General features: G+C 44.9%; 2 protein-coding genes across 2 annotated transcripts; both read right to left on the bottom strand.

The window, feature by feature from the left end:
* Positions 1-3777: 3777 nt before the first annotated feature.
* On the bottom strand, positions 3778-9977 carry LOC124673081. Its single transcript, XM_047209211.1, has 3 exons — positions 9719-9977; positions 9428-9621; positions 3778-3985 (listed from the first exon to the last, which is right to left on the bottom strand). The coding sequence occupies exons 1-3, from the start codon at positions 9965-9967 to the stop codon at positions 3778-3780; spliced, it is 651 nt and encodes a 216-aa protein (XP_047065167.1). The 5' UTR covers positions 9968-9977.
* A 560-nt stretch (positions 9978-10537) lies between these two features.
* Positions 10538-15407, bottom strand: LOC124673080. The gene is made up of 11 exons (XM_047209209.1): positions 15400-15407; positions 14844-14918; positions 14565-14739; positions 14040-14108; positions 13739-13811; positions 13591-13648; positions 12535-12652; positions 11838-12104; positions 11148-11249; positions 10685-11030; positions 10538-10596 (listed from the first exon to the last, which is right to left on the bottom strand). Exons 1-10 carry the CDS (start codon positions 15405-15407, stop codon positions 10986-10988), a joined length of 990 nt encoding a protein of 329 aa, XP_047065165.1. The 3' UTR covers positions 10538-10596; positions 10685-10985.
* Positions 15408-17307: the final 1900 nt, after the last annotated feature.

Below are 17307 nucleotides of genomic sequence, written 5' to 3'. Positions count from 1 at the left end.
CATCCTCCCCATCCTTGATCTAGTACACAGAGTCTTTTTTCAGTCTTGGAACACCATGAATATCCATTGATAAGGCATGTTTATCCCCGATAAACAGTGAATGGCCCTGTATATCGGTGACCACGTCAAAGTTGATTGCGCGATCGCGATAGTGCCTCATAACCAATATATCACCCTTTTTTATAGGTTTGCGTGATACCCCAGAAAAGTCGCTCGTACTTTTTCACACTTGGTACGGGTTACCATCACAGCACACCAGCTTCTTCTTCTCAAACATTGCCCACATACCTTTGGGAAATGGAAGGTTCTTTTTGGTCGTACACAACTGGTGGATAACGGGATATGTGCCTGTTGGCAGGTCGACCTTGTAGACAATTCCGAACTTAGTAAGGACGTAAAAGGTACTGTCTTTATCGTGCACCGCGTCGGTGAGACCATCTTCTTTGGAAAGGCTGATATGTTGATCGTCCCAGCCATTGCCTTTGGGGAAGCTGAATTGATGATAGTTTCGGCCCTTTTCCGTGGTAAAATAGGCGAGCTTGTCGAAGTCGTAGATGACCACGTTGGTGATACGTTACTTGGGCTCGAAGACAAATATGCTAACCCAAGTGTTCATGTGCAGGAGGGATGTCGCATATTTCTCAGTGGCGGTCATGATGTTGTAGAGGATGAAACTGCTCATGTAATTGTCGGAGTTGTGACGTTCGACGGAGCAAATGGAGAAGACGAGCCATTCTTTGTTTAATCCGGCCAAGCTTGTGCCGGGGAGCATGTCCCAATTTTCTCTGCGGTAGTGTAAGCACCACCTTGTAGAAGCGTCTTCGAAGGGCTTAAGCTCGAAGTGGCGCTTCAAGGGAGAGACACAATAGTGGGGCAGCCACTACCACGGTCGGGGAGGACAAGTAGCGACGGGGACAGTGCTGGAAGTCCGTGGTGTCAGGACGTGCAGACGCTCCGCGCTATGGCATAGGACACGTGGTCGAGTTTTTCACTAATGCTTGGGAGGGTCCACATGCATAGAGATGGCATTTGGCTGGTCAAGAAGACGAAGGAAAATGTCAATCATTTTTGCTAATAAGATTGAAATCCCAGGATTGCATATTCATGGATGGAAAATAAATATCATTTTTGGTAATAAGATTGAAATCCCAGGATTGGACCCGCTCAATAGCATCGGTGAAAAATTCGACCACGTGTCCTATGCCAGAGCTCGGAGCGTCTGCACGTCGTGGTGCGACGGACTTCCAGCACTGTCCCTGTCGCTACTTGTCCTCCCCGACCGTGGTAGTGGCTGCCCCACCATTGTGTCTCTCCCTTGAAGCGCCACTTCAAGCTTAAGCCCTTCGAAGACGCTACTACAAGGTGGCACTTACACTACCGTAGAGAAAATTAGGACATGCTCCCCGGCACAAGCTTGGCCGGATTAAACAAAGAATTGCTCGTCTTCTCACAACTCCGACAATTACATGAGCAGTTTCATCCTCTACAACATCATGACCGCCCCTGAAAAATATGCAACATCCCTCCTGCACATGAACACTTGGGTTAGCATATTTGTCTTCGAGCCCAAGGAACGTATCACCGCCGTGGCCATCTACGACTTCGACAAGCTCGCCTATTTTACCACAGATAAGGGAACTATCATCAATTCAGCTTTCCCAAAGGCAATGGCTAGGACGATCAACATATTAACCTTCCCAAAGAAGATGGTCTCACCGACGCGGTGCACGATAAAGACAATACCTTTTACGTCCTTACTAAGTTCGGAATTGTCTACAAGGTCGACCTGCCAACAAGCACATATCCCGTTATCCAACTGTTGTGTGGGATCAAAAAGAAACTTCCATTTTCCAAAAGCATGTGGGCAATGTTTGAGAAGAAGATGGTGTGTTGTGATGGTAACCTGTACCAAGTGTGGAGGAGTACGAGCGACTTTCCTGGGGTATCACGCAAACCTATAAAAAATGGTGATATATTGGTTATGAGGCACTATCACGATCGCGCAAGCAACTTTGACGTGGTCACCGAGTTACAGGGCCATTCACTGTTTATCGGGGATAAACATGCCTTATCAATGGATGTTCGTGGTGTTCCAAGACTGAAAAAAGACTCCGTGTACTGGATCAAAGATGGGGAGGATGGGGAAGAGTCAGTGGTCTTTGACATGAAAAGTGAGAAGTCTACACTTGTTCCTATGCATAATATTGGTCCTGGAACTCTAGAAGGCACAATTTGCTGGTACTTTCTGGACAACAGGAGTTAAACATATTGTTTGAATTGTCTGTTTAGGCAGGCTAGACAGATACATACAAATGTATCTCCGATGGCTGAGTTTCTCAGGTGGCTTTCGTCGTGGCTGCATTGGGAGACCACTTATCTTATGAGACCTGATATGTCTTATATAACCTGATCAGTATGATGTCACTAGACACTTATCTTATGCCAGTAGACACTTATCTTATGAGACATTATATCCTTATGTAACATGATATGTCCTTATTTTGGATGTGTGGATAAATTGGTGCTACAGGCATTGGTAATTGTAATGAACTACAATGGATAACCTTATTTACCATGTATGGGTAAGTTAGTTCTACTATCGGAGAGGCTGCAAATCCTGAAAGCTATCGGATGAAGACATGTTGATTTGGTCGTATGTTTCTTCAATAAACTTCACAAAATGTAAGTGGAGAACAGGCTTCCTAAGCATCCCAGGCCAAACCTTTTCAGCTATCATTCGATGTATGTTTGCAACATGAGTGCGAAGATCATCACAGCGGAACCTAATATTCTGCAGATGCAAATACATAAGAAAGTAACTACAATGAGGGAGTATACATTATTGTACCTATAATCCTCATTATTATGATATGGGAAGTCATAGGTATGAATTGGTTTCAAACCACAATGTGCTTGTTCTTGCAGTATCAAATAACAAGTTAGAATATTAGACATGGAATATGGCAAACAAGCAATAGGCTCCCAACTTTATTAATGTATTAATATAAAAGTGATATTTGTGGGTGCTAGTAGGAACGCTCGATAAGAAGAGAAGCTCGCCGCACACTAAAATTACAATTTTGCTCTCCCAGAAAAAGCATGACCACAGCAAAATAAGCTTGAGAAGAAAAACCTATTGACACATGGGTCATTGCTCATCAAGCTACATAGCTAAATCCTTAGCTATGCAAAGCCAAGTGAATCAAATAACATGTGTCAGATGAGCAGCAGCAGTCAAGTTTTCGGTAATATGGAAATGTCTACTAAATATTTGACCTCTTAATAAATGAAGATGCTTAAAAAATAAAGAGGCAGTGTGAGTTAAATGCATCCAACAATGTAACCACTATACCAATACTGGAACAAATTTAAGGCACTGTACCCTCCATTTTGGTTTTGCCTCTGTTTCTGATGAAACATCGTCAAGAAAAGATGCAAGTTCACCAAACATGATTTCGCATACTTCTAGATGTGAGTGCCCAAGGGCAGCCGTAGCAGCAAGCTGCAAAAACAGTTAAAAAAACAAAAGGAAAAAATCAATTCATACTTTGATGCCATGATCAACAAATCATGTACTATGTTGAAATGTTCAATTGAAATTCAGTGCACAGTAAACAGGTATTAATAGGCTGTTGGCTCATTATCCTGCAACAAATCCGTAATAATTTTGCTTGTGTGGACAGAAAAATGGAATTATAAAAAAAAAGCACTTCAACCCCATAATAACAATCTAGATTAATACGTAAGGTGGGTTTAAGCATTTGAAGTATAATCATCTTACTGCATATCCTTCTGTGATGGAAAAAATGCATGGAATATGTCTTTCGCTGCTTTGCTGCCGGATTCTTTGTTGGGTGGGCAAGAGCATGCAAATATTGCATAAATAAACCACTGATCAAGCTTAGCGTCAGAATCTTGTGATTGTTGAGACTTTCCACCTAGTTCTGAAGGAGTGATGTGCTCAAGACTCTTAACAACTTCTCTTCTGTTGAGTCATACAATAGAGTAGATAAGATGTCCAGCCGGATTGTCAAATGAATGAAGAAAATTGCATTGTTTATGAAGTGAAACTTAACAACAGTACATAATCTTTACTATTAAATGGGAGTTGGTCGTTTGACACTCAACGCACTTTGATGGTCGTCATGAAAACAATCCGGACCCTCTAATCTATTCTCTCTATCTCAGCTTCGTCGGATCAAATATCAGAGAAAGTCAGCGCTCACGGACAATCAATTAGGCTCACGAGACATGGTATGGGAAGATACCTTTTCTATTTTCAAGCTGCATGCGCTCATAGCGCTCACCCTAATTGTGGACAAAATAATTAGGAAAGATACCTTTCCTATTTCCGAATAAAGAAATGTCACAATTATCGTCATAATCCCCCGCCCGCTCAGATCTTGTCGTTCCCTCCGTGGAGACTCCACCTCGCCACTGCCGCCGCCACTCCGCCCCGCCCGTGCTGCGTTGAAGAGGATCCCGTCACCTCTCTCGGGCACCTTCATACGATGTTGCACGCCGTACTGCGCCTCAAACTTGCGGATGTGAAGGTTTGGAGGTGACGTGGGAAAAGGGATGGGACTCACAGTGGCCGTGCCCATGGAGGAGGGAAGATGAGCTCGTCCCACACTCAGCAGACCTAGGCCTCGCACGTTTCCGTCGAGCGCCAGCAGGAGAGGGAGGAACGGGAGTTGAGGGCAAGCTCGATTGTAGGGGATTGGGGCGACCAACACGGGGAGAGATCTTCTGTCACGAAGTTCTGTATGTGCAGTGCAGTTCGTCAAGCTGGGGTCGTTGATTGACCAAGACGATGTATCCTATTCTTACTTGATTGTCCAGAGTCTGACGAAACTGCCTCCTCTTTGATTCATTCCGCGGGTCAATTAGGCTTATTAGAAAGTTAGGACATCCTAATTAGAAAGTAAGTCTTATTATTTGGACTTCTTTTCTCTCAGGAACTTGTTTCGAACTAATTAGAAAGTTAGGACATCCTAATTATTTGTATGTGCAAGCAGTACTCTTATCTTTGTCAACAACTGCATGTACCAGCAGGCTTGGGAAACACAAGAAAGAGACGTGCAACCCAAGATTATCGATTGGCGTCCATGCATGTTCATCATCCCGGCGGTGCCCCTCTGCTTGCACTGATGCAAAACATCACTCTGTCTCAGATGCAAAACATCAAGAGTTATGTATTAATGAGCTTCACATATTTGTTTCAGATTTCTTGGCCGCGCGGGGCGCTTCCTCTAACTTCATCAGGGTTGCCGCCCTCCAGCACGGTATGTTAAGTCATCTATGTCTCCTCTGCGTTGTATGATTTTTTTTTATTCATATATTGTACTTAACTTGTACGTACGTTTTGCTTAAACTGTAAATGGATCGTAAAAAATGTCCGCTCATTGTAAAATGTTGTTTCCCTTGAATTGTCAATGCCATTTAGACATCTTCTGCACTCACGTAACTATTAGTGTTTTCTTGACATGGATATTTTAGAACATCTCCACCAGCACGTTCCAAATAGGCGCCGGCAACGTCCTATTGGGATCGCCGGCACCTGCTCCCCAATTTGAGGAGAGGGTGCACGCATCGGCAAGCCCGAAAAGTAGACTAAATCTAGCGATGCTCGAAGGCGCTGAAATCGAGGGTGATGTCGGTGTCGTCCGAGTCGAAGTCCGACGAAAAATCCTCCTTCTTCACCGCCGGTGCCACTGCTGGTTTCGGAGCAGTACCAAGGGCATCGAGGTCGACGACGGTGTTATTGTCGATCGCCGACCACCACTCCACCTGCCTACCGCTTGCCGCTGGAACGTCCTCGTACAACGACCCCCCGCAATAGCAGATGTTGCCCCGACGCATCCTTTGGATCGCCGGCTCCGCAGGAAGCCGCCTGCATCCCCAGTTCCACCTCCCACCACTTCTTCTGCAACGACGGCGGTTGGGACATGGGAGGACCGACGGGAGGATCGGCACCCTGCAGCGCCCGAGGATCAACAATTGCTCCTTCTTCACCGTCGTATCCTTCGGGTGTAGGGGTGCTGGTGCCGACGAAGACGACATTTCTCCGTCTCGGCTAACAATCGCTCCGCTCTGTCTCGGCGTATGGTAGGGGACCGATCGCTGCCGGCCACCGAAGCTGGAGCCAGAGCGCGATGAACCCAAAAGCGATGCGGGAGGGGTGGACAGAGCTACCCGGTAGCAGACCGACCGGCGAGGAGGATGCTCAAGCTACGACGGGCTGTAGCCATAAGCGATGAGCGTGGCATCGACGCCTTGCCCGTGCCACTATGCTCATCGGCCGACGCGGTTGAACTGGCCGATGTTGGGGCTAGCAAATCTAGCGATCCCCGCCTCGTGCAACCACTGGAACACGTCCACACAGTCACGGATTGTTGGCGACCACCTCGGCTATGCGTGTTGCGGCGGCGTCATACGTGCCCGGGGCTCGTTGATGATCGCACGGAGCTCTGCCCCCACCGGCAATGGCGGGACCTCATAGCCGGCGTTCGACAAATGACACTCATGCGGGACACGGTACTCCGGAGGCGCGAGCAGGTGGGCTCGATGAAACACCTCTGCCTTGTTGAGGTTGAGGTTGTGCGGCTTGTCTTCACTGGCGCTGGTGCCGCCGACGTCATGATTGTGTGCCATGGTTGTGGAGGCTGATGCAGCGGCGGCTAGGGTTTGAAGGAGGAGGGGGATGGTGGAATGGACAGAGACGGGGAGGTACAGGCGGTTTATAGATGGCGCTGGGGCGCATTCATGAGGCCATTGACAGTCGCATCGTGGCCTCAGGAACCATCGCACCCATTGAAGACGACGACCAGCCTTCTTCACATGAGCAGTTAATCCGTGGGACGTGTCTACTCTCGCTGCTAGAACGGGACCACACGTCTAATCCTACGTGGCGTGAGGCGTCGGGACTTCCGTTCGACGCCCCGCGTGAAGGGGCCAGTACGAGGTTCCCTGCGATTGTATTGGGCTCAAAAAATGACTGGCTACTTATGAACATTTCGGTGTGAATAAATTAAATGCAGTTGAGGATTCTAATTTAAAACAGGGAGAATGGTTTTGATATTAGGTGAAGTAAGCTAAACAAAGGTGGAAGATCATACGTAAGGATGAACAAAATCTTAAAACTTTGTGGGGTGGGGGAGAAAAGAAATTTGACGTGAAGCCGTAGCACCGCACGGGCACTCAACTAGTATTTTTAGATATTACAAATCTTCGTACACCATCCTGAAACCAATATCAACCATTATTGGATGGCAACCAATGGTTCCCAGACCTCTGACAAAAAGGAAAGAAACAAGACCACTGATAATTACTGTCTTTAGACCTAAATCCTTAATGTTTGGTTAGGACATGAACTGACACAGAAAACTGACACTGGTATATGAAGGAGAAAACCCTGACATTTCATGAATTCTTCTTCCGCATGCCCACACCATAACATAACATACTGCAACACTCGTCCATCTTAGTGGAAAAATGAATAAAACATGATGATATTCCAAACAATTCAAGCTATAAGTGTTAGTGATTACATACAAACACTAGTTTTGATATTTACCAAAGTCATTTTTCGTATTCATTTCTAACTGGACCATCAAATCCAATTTAAAAAAAATGTTGGATTCTCACGCCATACTGTTTATTTATGAATTATGATTGCTGAAGAATATATCAAATTTTCCACACAACAAATGGATCCTGCTCCTATTTTAGTTCTGAATAAACTAATTCAGTGAATAAATCAAGGTCAATAGCATGTGTCAACATTGGTAACAACAAGTTGTAAATCTTAATTGGCACGGACGTCATCTTGCGCCTTGACGTAGCTATGGAGACTAGGCTCTCTCCGAGGGTGAGAAGAGCCTGAGGCGCCTACTCAAGCCCAAGTGGCTTGGACTGGCATCCCTGGAGAGAACAATTGCAGCAGAGATCGCGGGTCTTGTGGTTAAAGGAGGGGGATGCGTGCACAAGGTTCTTCCACATCTATGCGATTGGTAGGCAGAGGAAGAACTTCGTGACGCATCTCAAGGTGGATGATGTGCTCCTCTCAGAGCAAGCAGATAAGGCTCATGTCGTGGATTGCTTCTTTGATCATCCGCTAGGCTCAGCTCCCAAGCGTGGACAATTCATTGACCTCTACTTCCTGGAGGCTAAGTTCACAGAAGGGGAAGTTTGGCAGGTGATCAAAAGCCAGGAGCAGGATAAGGCTCTGGGGCTAGATGGTTTTACGGGCCGCTTCTACACCTCAGTTGGCCAATCATCAAGGCCAACGTGATGGAGGCCTTCACCTATCTTTGGTGAGGTGACAGCCGTGGATCCGGTATGGAGATCACACGCGCCACAGCGATGTCGCTTCTTTGCTTGGCTTGTGGCACGGAATAGATGCTGGATGGCAGATAGACTCCAGAGGCGAGGGCTCCCCCAGCAGGCCACGGCCAGCTTCTGGAGACCTTGCAACACCTCTTGTTAGGTTGCATGAGGTGCCGCGCGAGGTTTGGGCTCGCACCGTGATATTATGGGACAAACCTGATTGGGTCCCAGAGGTTGAATCACCATTGATGGAGTGGTGGGAAGACAAGAGAGCCGGAAGAGAAGAGAGACGAGACCTTTGGACGGCGATCACTCTCGTCTTCTAGTGCATTTGGAAGCACCGCAACAACATCGTCTTCAATGCAATGAGGCCAGCGGCCGAGACGATCATCCAGATGGCTAGGACGGAGTACGAGTCATGGATGACGGCGATGGGTAGGACAGAGTACGAGTCGTGGAAGACAGTGGGTCTCTTCGTGGAGAGGTGTTCGGGGTTCAACCACCGACACCGCATTGGTTGCTGGTAAGAGAGTAGGCTTAGTGGAGAGCAACTCTTATTGCAAGATGGCATTGTAAACTCTGCCTCTTGGCACTTCTTCTATATTATATGATACACCTTCCAGTGTGTATTCTAGATTGAAAAAAGAGCATGTGTCAGTGTCTCAGGTTCTGAACTAGTCGACTCTCCATCTAAGGAGGTCTTTAACATCCACCACAGAACCAAATTGTATTCATCTACAACTTCTTCTCAAAATTTCTTGCTAACATGGCATTAAAAAAAAGACCAACTAATCCAACATACAAAACAAAAGATCATACTAGGTGGCAGGAGTCACCTAACATATTAGCAAACTAAATCATATGTACAACATTTGTAAGGTGCAAGGGCACAAGATTAAGAGTATAAGGCCGCCACTCATGAGATAGTTCAAATTGCTAGGCATGACAGCAACCGTGTGGTGTGGAATCTGGTGTCAAATTGTATCAGTTGTCTTTGCAATGAAGGATTGTATAATAACTCTAACAATTGTTGATATAATCTAACTTTCCCTCAAGAAATAGGTACAACAAAAATCTAGGAAAAGACCAGAGTTCTTGCCTTGCATCATGCACAGAGGTCGGGCAAAGTTCAGCTGCGTATTTCACAATTTCGCTAAGGTAGCGGGCCCATCTGCTTTTATCAGCACTCTCCACGATGGATTGAAATGTCACATCCAAAGGGATGGGATCCATCTCACGTCTCAGATCATAAGGTCGCCCTGGATCCCAATAACAACTCTGAACAATGTCTTCCTGCAAATTTATTATGATTTAATCACACGATCAAGCATATTAAGGTTCAATACAAACTACAAGCCACTCTGGGTTGTTAAAGATATAAGAAACTGACCCCATTTTCTTCTATGATGTCAATGATAAATATGGGTTCTGGTTCAAGTTTTAATTTACTGTCACCCCATTCATTTGTCGAGCAATCTCTTAGATCGTTTTTTAGAGCTCTAACACATCGCAATAACTCCAGAGCTGTAAGCCGTATTTGAACATCAGCGGAGCTGAGAAAGACAAGCCCAACTGCATCCATTTCTGAGGCACGGAATTCAGATATATCTCGGGACCTAGGAAGAGGAGATCTCTGCATTGTATCGTCTCCTAGGCTCGAACGTTTAAGAAGTTCCTCAGAGAGGCAACCTCTCCACAAGCGCATAAGCTCTACTAAACGTCCCAGTGAATTGAGAATTAAAATAGGGAACTCATCGGGGAGTTTCAGGATAAAATTAGCCATTCCTTTCAACACAGCAAACCGACGATTAGGCATGTATCGTACAATCCTGTTCAACACTAGCACTGCTTCTTCACGGACAACAGGGTCAATACTTGTCACATGTTGAGGTATAATCTCAGTCATTCTATCATTACGGCCCACCTCTTCTATCAAGTATGGTATACATTTAAGAACGGATCTAAAGAGTGATCCCTGTATGTCCTTCGTTACATTCTCTGAAAACAGAATATTAGAAATTATGTGTAATTAGAAAATGGAAGAGTGGATTAAAAACATTTGCTGCTTTCACAATTTCAGTTTCATTAGTGCCCAAAAGATGGTCCAAAATTAATCCATAGAAACAATAGTACTTTGATCATTTGCTGCATATGATGATGTAGTAACGTACCAATTGTAGCCTTCGATGATGTGAGAAGGGCTACAAGACCTTAATATTGACTCGATAGCTGCCTTGACTTTTGGAATGTAGTGGCCAATACCAAACACTGAAATTACGGGGTAAACATACTGTTTACCATGTTGTCACAAAATAATTAAGTTTCAAAACTGATACTGTTCCCAAAGCGATGTTACCTTGGAAAACATCCAGGCCAATTTGTCAATTTGATGGAGAGACAACAATCAAGCCCTAAGACCAATAACCTTTGCTTCGCTTAAACTATCTTGTTTCAACAGTTCCAGTATCATATGATTCATTGCAAAATCCAAGTTGCTCTCGGCTCAGGTCACACAAAACTCAACAAGTTTATCATGCTGGACATCTTGAGTCAGCAATCCTTTCTTCAAAACAGTCAGCAATTGAGATGTAACACTATCCAAATAGTCCCACACATGATTTCTGGGCTGATACTCTGCATATACATTTACATAAAATTTAACTAGCCGATGAAGACAATGCCATTGATCGATGACTCTTGTCCTGCATATACAATCAATCAGAATTATGCTTCATACAGCACAAAGAAAGAATAAGTAGTAAGATATTATGACATGATAATCTTGTCCTTGTGATTAAATCAAATGTGACATAAATCACCTTAAGATACTTATACAGGATCTCCAAATGCTGAGAAAAGTTCTTGTTGAACGTATGGGAATCACCAAGACAAAGTAGAAGAGTGACCAGTGGAAATCCAACCTGCAAAGAAGATTTGGCATTAAATATTATATAAAATAGAAAATATGTGGAGCAACAGCAAGTCAGAAACTAGAAGTGACACCAAAATAATGAGAGAACGAATTCTATTGTTTCTGTTCACCCACGGCCACCATTAAAACACCTTAATTCACCCACAACAATTAAAACCCACAACAGTCCTGTGTCATTAAATCATCGTACTTGCTAGCGAATAAACATGTTCGAAAACTGAGTGATTTGATTTATAAGGAGTGCAGGTGTTGACCATGATTTACAAAGGGTAAGAAAGATAAATCTTTGGGAAACTGACCATTTGTAGAATTAAAAATATTAATAAGACAGTGACTAATATCGATGACAAAAAGCAAAAAAGAAAGTTTTTTAAAGTAAAAGGTGAACAGACAGCTCCATGATGTTCAAAATAAAGAAGTTGTCAAGCATTAAAAACAATTTGAAGGCAGGATTGCAAGCTCCCAAAGTGATGAATAGCAAGAAGATTAAGAAACAAAATTCAAGGCATACAATTTTTGAGCAAATACAAATGTTGAACTGTGTAAGTATAAAATGAATCCCACGTCATCAACTTACAGCAATATGCTTGCTCTGCTTATCCATCCAATACATGAGCTGGACTCTTATTCGAGAAACAGCATCATACCAAAGTGACAATGCAGATTCCACACCCAGTGGAGGCCAATAATTTCTACCTCCCTCGGCAAGTGGGGCCAGTATACTTAAGAGCATGTTGCACAAAGCATGTTGCATTTCACTCTTTCTTTTGTTTGGAGGTCGATTCAGAGGATTTGCTTTCGCAATGAAGGAGACTGAAGCATTCAGCCCACCCTCTGTCTTCACCTGGGCAAATGAATTATGGGGGTATATAAGCCATCATGCACTATATAGCCAGAAAGAGCATTGCTGTTAAGTTGTTATGCAACAAACAAGTTCATGGATGATGAACTGAACTGAGTATAGACCTTTCTTGTGTAAGTGAATATATTTTATTTGGAAACAAAATTGTGCAAGTCCAAGAGACTTCATAAAATTCAGTGTCAGATTGATCATGTTACAATTTGGTAAGTGAATCCTAGGAGTTGGAGCACAGTAGCATACTAGCAAAAAAAAAAAATCTTATGAAGTTCCTACATTTTTGTCAACAAATGAAATTTTTATAGAATAAAGCTTCTATACGTTATGCCAGAACAAATCAGATGGGCAAATGAATGCATTTAGAATCCTTATAATTGGTACAAATATTAATGATGTAGTCATTGTAGAATCAAACCCCTAATTTGAGGTAGCGCATCCCATTAATAATGTTGAGCGTCTCACTTCTAGCAACAGGAGTATCAACTCGGCGATTATTAAGCTCCATAAAAAACCTCTCAGTCACAGAACTAAACCTGCACAAGTCATCAGTCTTCAGTAACTTAAACAAAGAGACCACAGGATATGAAACAGCTTTTGCAATGCCTCTGAAGTTGCAAACGCCGCCCGCTGATCCATGGAAGTAGGATAAATTAAGAAACAGACCTGATATGTGATAAAGCTCCTAAAAGCTGAGCAACAAGATCTAAGAGGAGACCTCGCAAATCAACCAGCGAAGGGTAATCTACTTGGCTGACAACCCTGGAAAAGGCAAATGAAGTGAGGAGGGACTAAGTTTCACATGTACATAATTTAGCTTCTTATGGCAACTGAGAAGCAAATTTAAGCCATGGTTCCGTTTCAAGGAAATTGGCACATGTAAACAAAATAAGGCAGCATATCATCATTGTATGCAAATTATTTATGTGTCGTTCTGCCGAAATGTCGAGCAAGAGTCCATCCATTAAAAAAAGCTGAACAAACCCCATTTGTAATCAGTGTATTATTATCTCTTCTTTTACCAGATACTTCTTTATTTCTGTTCTCCAGCGATTCCCCAGCTATGTGCCCATCCATTGCGTACTAACAGATGTCCTACCGCCACCGTGGCTGCTGCGCCAAAAAACCATTGGTGCCGCAGCCGATGCCTACCCCACCATCTCAAGCAACCTAACTCCTTGCGCCACCGCAATACCACCCTCCTCAGATCGCAGCCCCGGCAGCATGGGTACCAGTGCCAGCGCCGCGCGCCTCCCACAGTCCCACCTTCCCTCTACGGTTGAGTATTCAAATGAATCTCACATAACCATGTAAACCCTGAACCTAATACTTTTGTTAAGTTGTTTAATATGGCAAGTATTTGCTCATTTGCTAAGAATTGGATGTTCAATGTGTAGCGGCAAGATTGCACAACCTGGTATACTGTGTCATTAACATACAACAAACCGCATTTAAGAAGGCAGTAAGTTCTCACCTTTCTGCATTAATTAGCCAATCAAATACGAAGCTTTCCAAGCCATTCCAAAGTTTCTCTGGACAAAGTAATGCATAAGTTAGCCAACTGTTTTTAAAAGTAATGAACTGTGAAGTCCTCGCAGAAAAAAACAAGCAACAGAAATAACCTGTTATTCCCTCTTGTGGGCAATACTCAGCAAATCGAATGCAGGCTGAACTGAATATGCACTCAACAGCAAGCTGGGTATGGGAAAGGAAAATCCATTAACATATTAGACAGGACAAATGCATGATGAAAAGTTGGGGAAAGAACAAGTTTGAAAAATCAGGGATGAAAATGCTTGCTACAGACTATTTGTAACTATAATATAACCTATGGAATGCATATCTGGTGATCTTTATTGAGCATACAGTGGAAGAGAATGTGGTTTTTTTGTAAGAAAAATGCATGGTCACTTGATAACAGACCTTCTTTTGGTATGTCGAGGCATCATGGGCACCTTTTGGTGATTCGCTGGGCAATAGTGGTGTACAAAACTTCAGTGAGAAGTACAAGACAGCAGAGTTTCTAACGTTACAGTAAGCAACAGGTCTGAAAGCTCAACGTAAAACAGACCGAAATCTAAGACTACCAGGTAGTAGTACTAACTAAGCAGCGCGTGCAAGCAGGAGTAAAAACCCAACATTTTCCAGCCACTCGACTCAGTGCATGTGGCTGCACGAGTAAACCAAATGTGACAGGCCACAGACTCTAGTGATGAGGTTACAAGAGAACGGTATTAAAAGGAACCGCGGCATGCCAGCGGACACAACCGAATGTGAATGATCAATGTTTTCCAATACCAACATCAACATACACAAACACGAGTTGCAATCCAATCGACGCTATTAAGGCGAATCCTAGGCGGCAGGATTAAGCGAGCCCTGGGTGGGGATACTAGAGCAGAAACGCCGCGACTCTGGTTTACCGCGCACGGAAATGGGGGAAATCACCTGGGCCTGGACGGTCTCGATGCGGCGGCGGGCGAGCGGGATGAAGCGGGCGAGGAGGGAGTCGACGATCTGCCTGGCGGCGCCGCCGGCGCCCGCGTCGTGGGTGGCCAAGGCGGAGGCGTGCGGCGTGGGGGTAACGGCGGCGGGTAGGAGACACCCGCTGTCAGGATCCGAACTATCGACCAGAGTTTTGGAGGAAGAAGGAAGCAAGCAAGCGCTCCGGCGGCGCTGCCACGAGGAAGACGATAGACACACGGGTAGGGTGTATTCATAGCTTGCCTCTCATCCTCCCACTCCTGCCCTTTATAACTTAGAGCAGGACCACGCTTAGTGACAAGTTCAGCTATTACAAAGCTAAAGCACGATTAGCGCGGGAATTAACACGGTTCAAAAAGTTACACTCTCAGCCGTTGGATCTTTCGCCTGGCAACCACGACCGTTAGATAACTGGAGAATTGGCTGTCCGTCACCTGGCGGTCAGGAGGCGATCCTGACACCCGCCGCCGAGATGGCGGCGGCGGCTAGGTGGTGGGAGGAGCGCGGCGTCACCAATTCGCCTGACGAACTCGGTCGCCACTGACGGGAACGAGAGGGACCGAGACAGCCAGACAGGCGTCACGTGGATCTCTCACTCGGTGTTCCAGTCTATGCTTGTCAGAGACTCAGAGCAAGTGTCCATATATTTATATTTGCCTCTGTCTCGCTAATTACAAACAAAAACCACCATATATTTATATTAGCAAATAATTTAGCTATATCTAGCACAAAATAAGGATAAAGTATAAGAGAAATGAGAAAATCTTCGAGGTATTCAACATGTTTCTAGATCGCTTACCGAGCCATTTTTCTTCTATTTTTTAGATAGAAGGTGTGACGCCCCGAAACCGGTACCATGAGGATCCCAGCGAATCCGCCGAAATCCGCACGATATCGATTTTAGGAGACGCACCACCAAGCGCCTCGTACACGCCGAAGCATGCACGCGATGCGGGTGGAATCAATCACGAGCGGTAACATCACAACAGGATTACAATAGAGCCCACAAGAAACAGATATATTACAACAACGACTCCAACGAGTCAAGATACAAATAGATACATACAAAGATCCAAATCATACAGAAGATCAAATATATCCGAATACGGACAAGATACAAATTTGGACTAAGAGTCCCGAAGATAACCGATGGCGTCCATAACCCCGCCCGAGCCAAGCCGGAAGGGTAACCTTGCTAGCGTCGTCTTCATCGAACATATCTTCATACCTGCCTGGTTATATCCCGTAGAAGCGGCAATAAGTACGGGTTCGTACTTAACAAGACTTCAAGACGTATAAGCATTCGTCAACCGATCGTCCTTTGTACTTGAGGCACGCAGGGGGCTTAGAGGACGCAAGAGGAACGTCATAGGCAATATGGTGGGGTTAAGCGGCAGCGCGCAAGCACTAAAAACCTATAGAGACACTCTACAACAGTCGTCTAATCAGAGAAGATGAGAGAGCGCACAAGCTAGCAGTTCTATACTCTGCAAACATAACACAGCCGATGCGTTCCCCCCTCGCAAGGAAGTACTTACAAGGGCACTCACATGGTTGTCAAGTTTTAACCAGTTATTATTTAAGTTGTTCTATCTTACTACACAAGTTATTAGTAATGAAACAACAGGTGCAAGTTGTCTATGGTCGAGTCATACAGCTCCAAGTCGTCCATAACCGCGGACGCGGCTTATCGATAAGATGTAACCCTGCAGGGGTGCCCAAATGTGCCCACACGCACGATCAACCCACTTGCGACAGGTGGATTTCACGACTCGCACTCTCCTTCACGACAACAATGTCCAGGAAGCCACCTGACTAAGTTGAACCCGTATCGAAGTCCGGCCGAATCTCCGAAGCGGACCTAGCTATTGCGTGCACGGCTTCCGAGGGTCAAAACACACACAGGGGCGAATGACCCGTTTCAGCATGCGATAAACGCTCAGGCCGCAAACCTATACGTGCATACCGTAAACAAGGGATACAAGGCACCCAGGGGCTTCCCAAAGTAAATAAGTAACGAGCTGGCATGCACGCAAACAACAAATGGTAAAACAAGTACGAAACTAGTTGTGGCCACTTGGACAAAGTTGTAGATTCCGGCGGTGGTCGAGGGAGACCAGAAACATACCCACGTGTGGTTAGAGTGCTCAGTCTCGGAACAGATAACAAGAACTCGGGGTCCTAAGATATTTAGGAAACACAAGTGAGCCGTCACAAAACGATCAGCTGACCCACCGATGCCTCCGCTTAACAACTATTAACAAGTAACCATGATACCCTCAACAGATATATCCATAAACCATATGTCATGATTCCCAACTGATAACCCGATAAGATAGCGGTAACGGTAACGAGATATAAACAGCACTAGCATGCACTACAACTCGCAAGGCGGACTCGATAACCAAATAATAGCTGTAGGTGGTTGGTGGAGGCAATATAGGTCGCTTGAGGTAACAAGTGGAAGGGACACGTGACAAGAACGCAACTCAAGGATAGAATAAGGGAGAAGGCAAAATAAAATAGGTGAGCGACTTCGCAGGGGCAGAAGTATAGGGGAAAATGCTTGCCTGTTAAAGCTTGCCGAGAAACATCCGGAGAACTTGTCGTATCTCACCACACCACTTCGTGATCCTATCCGGGAAGAAGCAAATGCTGGAACACACAACGGATGCAATTCTTACAACTACGGAGAAGAATCGGCATG

The sequence above is a fragment of the Lolium rigidum genome, chromosome 7, assembly GCF_022539505.1.
Source record: "Lolium rigidum isolate FL_2022 chromosome 7, APGP_CSIRO_Lrig_0.1, whole genome shotgun sequence".
Classification (NCBI taxonomy): Eukaryota; Viridiplantae; Streptophyta; class Magnoliopsida; order Poales; family Poaceae; genus Lolium; species Lolium rigidum.
The sequence above is the reverse complement of the archived record's forward strand: the minus strand, read 5'-3'. Positions and strand labels throughout refer to the sequence as shown.